The sequence below is a fragment of the Cydia pomonella genome, chromosome 3 (assembly GCF_033807575.1).
Source record: "Cydia pomonella isolate Wapato2018A chromosome 3, ilCydPomo1, whole genome shotgun sequence".
Classification (NCBI taxonomy): Eukaryota; Metazoa; Arthropoda; class Insecta; order Lepidoptera; family Tortricidae; genus Cydia; species Cydia pomonella.
In genome coordinates this window covers 15,230,010-15,242,788 of record NC_084705.1, presented here as the reverse complement: position 1 = coordinate 15,242,788, position 12,779 = coordinate 15,230,010, and the positions used below count along the sequence as shown (strand labels likewise).

At 36.1% G+C, this 12,779-nt stretch overlaps 1 protein-coding gene across 1 annotated transcript in view; it reads right to left on the bottom strand.

The window, feature by feature from the left end:
* Nucleotides 1-1,914: 1,914 nt before the first annotated feature.
* Nucleotides 1,915-12,779, bottom strand: part of LOC133516150 (suppressor of lurcher protein 1) — a 392,999-nt gene continuing 382,134 nt past the window's right edge. The window contains exons 11-15 of the mRNA XM_061848928.1: nucleotides 12,523-12,709; nucleotides 10,766-10,956; nucleotides 9,086-9,293; nucleotides 4,117-4,361; nucleotides 1,915-2,205 (exon numbers count right to left, since the gene is read on the bottom strand). Coding sequence (XP_061704912.1) covers nucleotides 2,135-2,205; nucleotides 4,117-4,361; nucleotides 9,086-9,293; nucleotides 10,766-10,956; nucleotides 12,523-12,709 — 902 coding nt within the window. The 3' untranslated portion in view covers nucleotides 1,915-2,134. The remainder of the gene's footprint in view (nucleotides 2,206-4,116; nucleotides 4,362-9,085; nucleotides 9,294-10,765; nucleotides 10,957-12,522; nucleotides 12,710-12,779) is intronic.

Sequence of the window (12,779 nt, the reverse complement as noted above, 5' to 3'; positions counted from 1 at the left end):
ATCTGATTGACAATGTGTCAGTCAAAAACGTACTTACTCATTTCAAGTGGCGATATCGTTTAATAAAGAGGTTGATAAATGATAAGTGATAATTGTTTATGAAAATCAAAAATACTATTTGAAATCACCCATAAGTGGTTTGACGTCATCCGCACTTTTTGTACGACCCCTGGAATTAGGTAATTTAGGAAGCGCAAATTCGTAAGCCGATTTGCTGATAGATGGCGCTGTGCATAATTATACTTAGTATACTTCCTGGCCAGAAATCTTTCGCTTTTTATAGTCAGGATACTTAATTGAAAGTTTGTACGGACTACGGAACACTCGGTGCGTGAGTAAAACGAACTTGACATGATTTTTTTTGTAAGTAGATACATACATATGTGACGTTCTACGGGACAAGGTAACTTAAGGCGGTTGGCGCTTACTCTGTCATTAACGACGCTCCAATACTAATACGGTGCTACGCGACGTAAGCGCCAACCGCCATAAGGTACCTTTAGCCGTGGAATGTCAAACATTATCTTTGAAACGTTGATAAAGTCGGTAACACAATAGTATTTTATGCATCAGTTGTATAAGAAGGGTCAAAAAAGGCGAGTGGCGTGAGTTACAATGTGAGCCGGAGCCGAAGGCGTAGGCGAACATTGTAAAGGAATACGCCACGAGAATTTTTTGACCTACTTATACAACGTTGCATATAATATTTTTCCTACGAGTCAACAAAAATAAATCTTAATTTAGGTAAACAAATTACAGCAAAAGTATATAGTCAAGACGCGCGAGCATACCTTGTTACGCGCCCGGCCCGCCCCGGGCCGCGGCCGGCCGGTCGGCGACACCTCCTCGTAACTCATGAGGCCCTGGTACTTGCTACTTGCTAAATTAATTTTTTGGACAGTTTTTTCTCAATTTTGGCCACCGTAGCCTACGGAGACTAACAAGCAACGCTAAGCTGTCTTCGTAGTCTATGGGTGTTGCTATATTACGGGTGTCACATGCGTGTTTCTGACTTATGACGTAATTATTTTTACTATGCAACCAAATGAATATTTTGTAAGTTGGCATCAATGCACTTAGTTTAAAACTGTATTCGTTTTGGTTTTGTTAGGTTGGTAGCCATTAATCGCAGTAACATTATAGCTTATAAAAGCACAAGAGCTTTTATGAGGAATAGACAATATAGACTTTTCTTGAAATCTTTTATGTATGTTCTTATATTCGTGTTAATGAATTCATAAATGACAGATAACAGTAGAGGAGTAAGAAAATCATATTACACCAGGTTATGGCTACCACTGCATTAATAATAGTAAATATGTAGTTATTTTTCTATTATGACTGTACGAAAAAAAAGAAAAACAAAATAGCGTATAAAAAACATAACGTTGTGAAATAGGTGCGATGGTGAGCCACTTTTCAAAAATCCTTTTATATAATGTAAATAAGAAGAAAATGAAGTTACATATTCACTCGATTAGGGCTGAGTTACATCTCATAAGTGGTCCAAGCAGAAGGCTCGGATACCTAAATATTTTGTTTAATTGTCATATTTTTCATACAAGAAAAACTTAGAGCTATCACTAGTGCAGTCGATAACTTAGTTTATTGATATAGGAACTCGTCAATCATTTAATTTCGGTCCCAAAACTTGGATGTCTGCTACTGACAAATTGGACTGCCAAACTGTATCATCGATATCGATAAAAAAATCGGTTAGCAATTTGAAAATTGCGAACGTCTCATGCTTTGCCCCAAAAAACCTTTTTCTTTGTGGATCTGATTTTGATAAAAGTGGTTTCTGTGCTGCCCCTCACAGTTTACGCGCTCTCTATATCATATCATTAAATTGCGATTGTCATAGGTATTTTTATAAAGGTATGGCATACAACTTTAATTGCATTGAAACAAAAATTAATTTTATTATGTATTTATTCGTGTTATGACGTGCCTTTGTGAATCGTTGACAGTGTAAGACGTATTCCTATTGCTTCATTAGGACAGGATAAACTTAAAAATATAATTGAATAGAAAATATTGCCCTCCTACGATACTTTACAAGTGTATGGCACTTACTATTATACAAAATATACAGGATTACAGACTAGGAAGAATTAATCTAATATCACTTTTTTTAATGATATATATGGTAGCGAAGATGTAATATTGCGGCGGATATCAGCAGCAGAAGATGACCCGAAACGCCTGTAACAATAACGTTAATAAATTAATCAATTGCTGGTTCATGTACCTAATCAAATGATTGAAATTAAATCATAATGTGATAAATTTATAGACGTCGAAGTTAGAGCTGCCAATACGCCAATTGAAAGGTAGATTTAAAGCAACATGTTTTTTTAACAAAATGTATACGAGTATGATAAATTGATTAATCAACCTGATAGAAGTTTCAGTTGCTAACTTCCTACTTAAGTGCAAAAGAATCAAAGGCCTAGACATACAAGCTCCATTAGTTTCAGAAAGCGAGGATAGAGTAATTTTGGATTTTATAGGTTGGATTGTATCTTGATGGAAATATGTTGCCTAAGCGTACGCGCTTATTGTTTTAGAAAGGAAGATCTTGAAAACGTAACCTACTTATCAAAAAATATCTGATTACGGGTTTTAATTAAAGTGATACATCACATATGTTTAAGCACCTTGTACTGCCAAACCTTTATAGGCTGTCGCTGAATAGCGAGTTTATTTAAAATTTTGCACTGTACTTTATTTTCTAATTAGGGAATTTTTATGTTACTCGTATTTCTACTCAGAATCACGAGGTCGTCGTCGTTTAATCCTAATAGGAAAAAAGTATGCTAGTGTTCATAAATTTTTCGTTATACTTACTTCATTCCATTATAGTCATAACAAAAATGCTAACGGAATGAAAATAGAAGTCTTGGGATAAATTTTTTTATACTACGTCGGTGGCAAACCAGCATACGGCCCGCCTGATGGTAAGCAGTCTCCGTAGCCTATGTACGCCTGCAACTCCAAAGGAGTTACATGCGCGTTTCTTGCATCAAGATTGAAAAAACTAATGTATACACTATATTTTTAGCGAGAATCCCCTTTCAAATACTTATGTTTTCTTTTACGGCGTCATTGATGTCATAATCATATGTCATATAATTACCTAATGTTTGTTAATAAGCTGTATTTTGACATTGAAGTAAGCCGCTTTGCACATTGATAGTCAGGGATCGGATTTTTTTCGAAAAAACAATTCGTTGTGACAGTTGTATACTATCACATTCTTCATGTTATGCTAGACGAATATATCTGTCGATATCAATATTTGACTTATTAAAACAAAAGAAGGAACGTGTTGGTCAAGACAAGAGTATACCGCTAACCGCTACCACACTTTATGCAATATAATTATATGTATAATAATTATATTTTTTATTTAGTAAATAAGTTTTTTTTTAATTTACCACTTTCAATATCGATAAGAAAATCTCTTATTGAATAAAGAAATTGCAAAAGTCTTATTTTCCGCCACAAAAATTCGAACCCCTGGTTAAAGTGAAGACCAAAATAATTTTTTTTTGACGTATAAGCCAAGGTTTAGCGAAGTCTGTTAAAAAATGTACAAATTTCAGGGATCACACGAATTTGAATATTTGGTTGTATGTGTTTTTTAGGATTCCGTAGTTAACTAGGAACTCTTATAGTTCACCATGTCTGTATGCTAGTCAGTCTGTCAGCGGCTTTGACATGAAATCAGGAGTCCATCTAAAAAAATGTATTTGTGTCGCCGCTATCACAATGCAAAGTGGCTTGCTTTCATTTCAAAATTCAGATTTACCATAAGGGTTAGGCACCCGTCATCTCGTTTAATATGTGACGTGCTGGCTGATTGGAATTATTTTATTTAAGCTCCTTGTAAGTGCTTAATATTTCCAGGGGTCCGGTATCACGCTCTCAAAATTTCAAAATCGTAGGCAAACTGAATAGGGGACATTCAGTTTGCCCGCATATAGCAAAAGAAGGCTGAAGAGTTATGTTACACCTCGTATTAGTTCCACTTCACTCGGATACCTTAAATCAGTAACAGTCTTTATTCTTTTCTTGTTTTTTTTTTTTAAAGAATATGAATGATTTACTTACGCACAGAATCGGATTCAATGTCGTATATTGGAGCTCGATATTCATCGGTGATCTCCAAAAATTGATAGATAGCCTTAAACCCAGCTCCGTCTAGCCTGTCGTTCGATCGGAACGTTACTTTGAAAAAATTCCTCTCTGATTCTACGTGGAATTCTTTCATCTGTCCACAATATCTACCATATCTATTGTCTTCAGTCATTTGGTTAGAAAATTCAACGTAGTCGCTCGCTGATACTGCTTCACATCTGCAAATATAAAATACAAGTGATTTAATGCTTTTATTAGGTACCTACGTCAATAACAATCAGAACGAAAATAATTCTAATTCATCTCACGCATAACAATAAGCTATAGATTTAAAAATACGGGTCAAGTGCGAGTCCGAGCTCGCGCACCGAGGGTTCTGTGCAAACTTTCAATGATCTCATCTAACAATAAACACAAAAGGCGGTCAAAAGCCTTTATAAGTATACTAAATTACTAAGTATACTTGTGAATAACGCCATCTATCGGTTAATTTGCTAACTAATTTGCGCAACCAGTTTTTTTTAAATACTTAATACAAAATTAATAAAAAATACACTTTTTATGTGTATGGATTAGTGTGGTTCATAACTAGTCTAAATTTAAATCGACAGCTCAAGTAGATATTTGGCTATGTGACAGACGGACGGACGGACAGAGTCACACCATAAGGGTTCCTTTTGTACCTTTTTATATAATAAATATATGATAAGCTCTATAACATTATTTTACACCAGAATTGTAGTAAGCAGTAAAGTAACATGTCGGACGCATGCCTGTATCACCCTATAATATAGGGGCAGGAGCAGAACATTTCTAAGGAGGCACATTAAGGTGGTTCGACTAGGTTACCCAAAGCTTAAACCTCACTAGATGGCGCCACAATTGCAAATTTTGAGTTTTAATTTTTTTGTGAAGTAGTCTTTGGTATTTCTATACTGTAAATTATGTTTAGCGCACTCTTTAAATAAATATTGAACTATTAAAACAAACATTGAACACTTCATTGTACAAAAACTACCCCTTAATGTCGACAGAATGTTTCTTGACTCTATTTCTAACTATCACTCACACATTCAAACAGTCGTACTGGGATCCTTGTAGTAGACAATTTGGCACAGCGTGAGTAGGCTTCAATAGCGTTGCGGTATGTACGTGGAAATACATGCAAGAGGATGTGGGTTCGAGACTCATTCATTTTTTTTTGTTATCAGTATTATCAAGTACCTATTATAAATAAATTATTTTATGAGAAATATGAGCGTTTTTCCATAAAAATATTAAAAATCTGATTCTCACACATCATGATATTTTTGGGTTCTTCCAACTTAGAATCACTAGCATAATCAATCCTCGTGCTATAAAAACCCGAAAATTTGTATTGAAATTTTAGTTTTACACTGAAATTTCTTTCACACTAAAATGTGACGTAATGGTATGGATATTTTAGAATATCTTTTTTTAATGCTAGGGTGGAGAAGATTCTAAGTAGAATGAACCTAAGAAAGTCCAAATTTGTAAGTCAGATTTCCGGTATTTTTTTCAAAAAAAAACGCTGTTTTCCCTTACTGCCCAGCCTTAAAAAAGTAGGTACTATTTTAGAGTAGAATTAAAACCTTTTTTTACGATACATTTAATTAAATTACAGTGAGTTACAAAATTGCATGGCCTTCTATTTATAACCATTATAAAAAGAAATGAGATATTTACCATGTTTGTTTATATTATTGATTTCCCGATATTTTGACACAACTAGAAGTTTCACACAATGCCTAGGGATAGAAAATTATTTATTTATTTTATTTATTGTCAATTTCATTCAACGGATCACATCATATCCAATTTATGTGTTTATGTATTGCATTGTTTTCTACCTAGTTGGTTATTAAATTCTGTTACTGCAATAATCTTTATCTACATAAAATATACCAACGAAAGTTTAATAAAGTATATATTATAAAATAATAAGTAAAATGAAGTACACAAAATCAGGAATCACATATGACAATATCATTCAAAATCGCCTCCTGTGGCTTTGAAACAGGCCCTGAAATGACGAGGCCAATCAATAGCGGAACGCACGATTGTCATGTCTAATTCCGTCACTGTCTTAACTATGGCCCGCTTGAGGGAGTTAAGATTTGTGTGGGGTTTAGCACAGGCTTTCTCCTCAATAACCTGCTATATGGCATAATCCAGGGGGTTAAGGTCCGGGCTGGAGGACGGCCAGTCTTCGTGGGCAATAAAGTCAATTTTGTTCCTTCGAAACCAGGCTTGAGTTGTTTTTGCCTTATGTGCAGGAGCTGAGTCCTGTTCAAAGATCCATGGCTGGTTTTGAAATAGGGTGTGGCTTAAGGGCTTCACTATTGGTTCGAGAACGGTTTCCAGTTTCCGGTTTTCACACCTTTTTCACAGAAATGAATCTGTGTTAGCCCTGAGTATGACACACCCAAAATCATGTTTGGCGGGTGCCCACATTTGTGCAACGCAATAGGGTTGTTTCCATCTACAAATCTTAGGGCATAATTGTATCCCAATAAATTCTTTTGGATTATAAGAACACGTTAAACTACTTTTAGGGGACCTTTAATGACCATATTTTTGTAAATATTGAATTTAAAATATCTTTTGGCACACGTCACGTGACCAAACTCGAAACGTCATTGAAGATTCTGATGATGTCACAACTCTCGGATTGACACTGTTGACAGTTAGGCGATTAACAACAAATGACAAATATCAGTTGACAGTTCGTATCTTCTACGTGTGTATGTAGTTATGTGTCAAACCATGAACTGTGACGTCACACAATTTTCAAAGAGCGTTTTGGGCGCGAAAGCATCTGTCAAAATATATTTTGTTAATTTAACATATTTAAAGCCGTTTTTAGTATAAAAGCTGAATTTTAAGGCAACTTTTAGTTAATATAGAAAGTAATACAAGCGTTTCAAAAAATTGGAATACGATTCTCTTTTAGGCCCCAATTCATTATAGATACGACGAGATAAGCGTTATGTGTGGTATATAATTATAGCTCACAAATCCACCACATTATGCCATTTTTTATTTTTTCGGTACCATTTGTTTTAACGGGAATAAAGAGGTTGCAAATCGAGTAACAGAACTTCAGAACAGATATCATTTGATATTTACCAGTCGCTTTTCGGTGAAGGAAAACATCGTGAGGAAACTGGACTAATGCCAACAAGGCTTAGTTTTACCCTCTGGGTTGGAAGGTCAGATGGCAGTGGCTTTCGTAAAAACTAGTGCCTACGCCAAATCTTGGGATTAGTTGTCAAAGCGGACCCCAGGCTCCATTGAGCCGTGGCAATATGCTGGGACAACGCTAGGAAGAAAGAAAGAAATCGAGTAACAGAACTTAGTAACCAACTAGGTATAATAGTTATGATGTAAATGTCCATATCATGTTGGAGTCATATATTAGCCAACTAATTATTCAAGATCAATACACTTAGCTCCCTTAGGTATTCGCCTAAGTACAATCTCGGGCAAAATTGAGTTTTATAAAAATGAACTAGTTTCTAGGTCATATTTTCTATGAATTGGTCATTTTTGTAGACTCCAATTACAGTTACATTTTTCCTGGTTTTTCGCGGACCAGAATATCGATGATTTTTGTAACTTGATTTAGACGTCGCTATCATTTTCAATCCAAAAACACATAAAATCACAATTCAGAACATGCGGCAGCGTTGTTTTCTATCAAGTACGTCAAGCACCAGGGCGGCTACCGGGAAAATCGAAATTCGTCAATTTCGGGCATTTTTTCTCTGTCACTCTAATTACGTCTTAGTGAGAGTAAAAGAGAAAGATCCCCGCAATTTGCGAATTTAGGTTTTCGCGGTAGGCCCCCAGGTCCTATCAAGTTTCAGCAGTGTTGCCAGGCGAGCGGAAGAGAATTATCGTACTTGAGTGTCAATATTATTGTACCGTTGAAAAAAATATCGTACGCCAATCAAAAAGGCAGCCCCTAAACATGTCTAGCAAAATAAGCTTAAATTTCCAATTAATAATAAAAAAAGACAATTTTCGTCTAAATTGCGCAAAAAATCTGTTTATGTTTGTGTATTTTTGGGATAGACTCAAACGGTATACAGGAAATTGAGACATTTTAAACTTTAAACTTACACCAAGGAGCCGAACACCCAAAACATACTAATTTTAGCCTATTTCTGAGAGAAAGTGTCATATTTTGCTTCAAATTACTAGACTTTTAAGGTGGCATCATCCAAGGGCTAAAATTATAGTACTTTAGTGTACGATAATGCTCTTTGGAACATTATGTCATACCGGGGCCCAAATTATCGTACATGTACGACAATTATCGTACGCCTGGTCACACTGAGTGTCAGTGTCGACAGAGTCAGCTAAAAACGCGTCAAACATCGCAACGTCGCGCCGATGGCCGTCCGAAGCATGGAGTGGCAACGCCGCAATGTATTTGTACACGACATTTGTCACACACACATGAGTAAAATTTATAAAAATATCACGTTGATTATTGCATGATTTCTGTATGAAACAAAGTTTTTCTATTAATTTAGCGCAAATGAATATTCGAAAGTAGATAGATGCGCAACTATTTATGTAATAATATTGTGTAATTAATTAAAAAATAGCGATTGTTTTTTGTATGAAAATCGAACCACCTTAATATAAAATTGCTAGAGTCGGACCAAGATAAGTTGGTAGCTTTTTGGACAGCCCCACCCCAGCAGTGCAAGTGTTATTTTAAACGTCAATTTTCTATAAAATTATGACGCACTCTTGCACAGGTTGGGCTATAAATTCGCTGCCAACTTATCTTGGTCTGACTCTATTACTTATATTTATTTACGAACCTAAGCCAAAGTCCTTGAGTCTAGATAATTTTAATATTATGTTGTTTTATTTTACGTACTTATCATACAATTTAAATACTTACGGCAGCACTCCTTCGACATCAAAATTCGTGAAATGTAGATGCACCTTCTCTGTATCTCCACCATGGAAAAAGTAAGTACACTCTGTGTCTCGAGGGTACGGCCCTGGCGCATTGGGTGAAGCAAACGTGCCGTTGCGCGACTCGCTGCTGTTGTATACGAAGGCGCAGGGAAATTCCTGCAACTGTCTTCCTGTACTTATACCGAAATCTGAAATAATTAAAAATAAGCTGTTTTAATTTCCCTAACGGCATATAATACTTAGCCACGGCTGGTAGGCTAAAACGACAATGACTCCGAAATCCTAATTGCTCAATAGCAATATCTTTATATTTATCTCTAAATCGAATTTAACAGATCTGGCCATGACTATGAAATCAGAGCGATTTAAGACTATTTTGAACGCAATATTTGTGATCAATGAAACAAGCTTGTGCTAGGAAAAAATGAATTGACCCACCATCATGCGGGCCGTATGACCTTGCACGTTGTGATTACATCAGAGATTACGTAATAAAGATAGGAATATCCCGGCTCTTAAGAGGCCGTTATCGATTTTAGTCGCAAAAATGTCAAATTGATAGATTCAGCGCATGAAATTGTACACCTTTTGTTAACTATTAGAAATAACAAGTACTGGTTTCTATTAGCACGTCTTGTTATCTTTCATTTTAATATATCAATTTTTTGAAAACAGACTCACTTAATTAGTAATGATTATTTTTCTGACGGACGTTTAGGTAAACGCGCGTGAAGCAGTGCAGCAGCGCCGCTTTTTTGTAAATTTCGTAAAGTTTGGACTGATAAAAATAGTAATTTTGTATCACACATATCCTGTACTTTAACTTTAATAAACTACTTACATTTTTGCTATTATAAATTTGAAGTAAGTAGTGTAAATTAAAGTTAGACGAAATCAATTTTCTCCAGATATTACTTCAAAACAAGTGACAATTTCTCTGAAAATCGACTTAATTTCAACGTAATTTTGATACTTAAACAATTTACAACATTTGCTGAAACTGTTCTCATACATCATTTTGTAAAATTTACTACCATATTTTTTTTAATCTTCTTCTTCTTTACAATTTCAACGACTAAATCTATCAATTTTACATTTTTGCTCTAAAATCGTTACCGGGCTCTTAAAGTGAGAAGAAGGGGGAGGGGGGGGGGGAATAATAATGAAGAAGTCACATTTCCTCTCATTCCCATTACCAAGTTTTTATCCCACACCAAGTATAACATCTATTTACCCCACGCTGACTTCACGATGCCTCGTATTCGGGTCCGCTAAAACTTTCCCGTCTCTCCTACTATCCTGACTGCAAATCCTACACTCCACTCTATCTACTGGGTGCTCCGGTGTCTCGGGCAGGCTGCGGGTGCCTACGGCGGGGTGGCAGGGGTTGTCGCCTAATAAGCTGGTGTGCGAGCGTACATTGTCTGATTTCGCGTTTGAGGCTTAGCCGGTGCGATGTGACGCTGATATAATCCGCCAACTCGCTGCCGTTTAGGTTCAATCAGCAGAGCCATGCGAGCTTACAGTGCTATTTCGTAATTTTCGTATCAACATCGCCTCCCCCTAGTAGTCGCCCCTTCCAAGTCCTTGCTGCAAGATCTGCTGGCTGGAGTTACCCCAAGTATCGGTATCAGTACACAAAAATAAGTATACAACTTACTTTCTACAAATGAATAAGAAATTTTAAATCCTCTTGAGTATCTAGACGAGTGAGTCCCTCTGAACTCCAACATCAGTTTTGGTCCGTTGGACATGATCGGCGTGGGCAGATCAGTCCCACAGAATGTTTCCACTTTCTCCAGTCGTCCATCAACGTAGACGAACGCTTGCAAGGAATCCATGTTCGTACAGCTGGAATTAGAAATAAGGGAACGTCAAAAAAGTAAGTATGTAAATAACTTGACAGACTACCAGGTCACCGCCTAAGTATTTTACAAGTAATAAAGACCCTTCATTCGTTACTGTTTTAATATTAAGCTGTTAAACATTCGACGTGACATTGTATTAAAATATTTTTTTGACTGACATTGCTGAGCTATGCCTTCCCTGAATTAAAAAAAAACGGCCAAGAGCATGTCGGGCCATGCTCAGTGTTGGGTTCCGTAGTTTCCCTTCTGTCACAGTATTAAGCTATCTTGAACGGGGGCTATTAGTAAAGTATTATGTTGGTACATTACAAGCATAAGGGAGTATCTTTGCAGAGCTTTGTACGTGCTTTTACTAAGAAGGGAAGAGTTTAATTTTGCGATTCCTCAAAAACGCGGCTTAACCGATCATGTTTGCTATAGTTTTACAAAAATCCCCGTTCATATTTAAAGACCTATCTGACGACACCCCACATCCATAGGGTTAAAGACAAAAAATCATCCCCACTTTAAGTGTAGCGGAAGTATATACTATAATAATTTTTAAGAAAAAAACCCGACTTCAATGAGGGAGACCGGTGAAAGAATGATTATTGTTGATTGTAAATTTCATACAATGTAATTAAAAAAGACAGCGTTCTAAGCCTAATTATGTAGAAAAGGAGGTAACATGTTTTTTTTTTGCCACTGCACCCACCTTGACACAATTCAGATTTGCCCTATGGTTGACTGGTAAGATACCCGCAATAGGGTATTCGACTGTATTTAAGATAAATTATTTCACACCATGCATGAAATAAAGCACCAGATATGTATTAAAAAAACTAAATAGGATAGAAATATAAAAATGTGCCTTGAAAACCTAACTGCTCGGCAAAGAGAACAAATTGCCAAACGTGAACTATGCATCATTGAAGAGTTCCGTTCTGTTCATCATCAGCAGTTCCACTTCATCAAATGTCACTTCTACAAATGTAAATACTTGATTTGTTAATGAAAATACTAAGATCACTACACCTTCACTTCGACCTTTAACATTTGAGGAGTTCCCTCGATTCCTCATGGACCCCATTCGTCAGAACTCGAACTTGACAAAAATTTGTTTTGAAAATTTCATTTACTTAACAAACACAACGAAGAGGAGAAATCGCCAAACTTGTACTATGCGTCGTTGAAGAGTTCCATTCTGATCATCATTAGCAGTTCCACTTCATCAAATGTCACTTTTTTAAATGTAAGTGCTTGATTTGTTACAGAAAATACAAAAATCACTATATGTATGCCTTTCACATTTGAAGAGTTCCCTCGATTCCTCATGGATCCCATCATCAGAACTGAGTTTTGACAACAACCGGACCAATCTATATATATAAATTCAAACAAAAAAATAATTTTCAAAATCGGTTCAGTAATGACGGAGTTATGGAGTAACAAACATTTAAAAAAACAGGCGGACATGGCTACGGAACCCTCAAAATGTACTTTTTAAGTATATTGACTTTTTTTTTACAATATATGTAAAAAACTTTCATATTGATTAATGTGTACTTACTCTAAAGAACCGTCAGCAGACTTATGTAAATAAAAATCTTGAAATATTAATCTAACGCGCTCCTTTCCACGTCCAAAAAACTCGTAATGGCAATGAGTATTTGGAGGGTATGGAGACGGGTAGTGAGGAGATGTGAAGGTGCCATGCTTCGTGACATCGCTGCTGAACTCTTGGTGACAGGATGAAGCTGAAACAAAATAAAGTTATTACCATCACAGCAACCTATAGGAAAACCGAGTAGGTATATAAAATGAAAC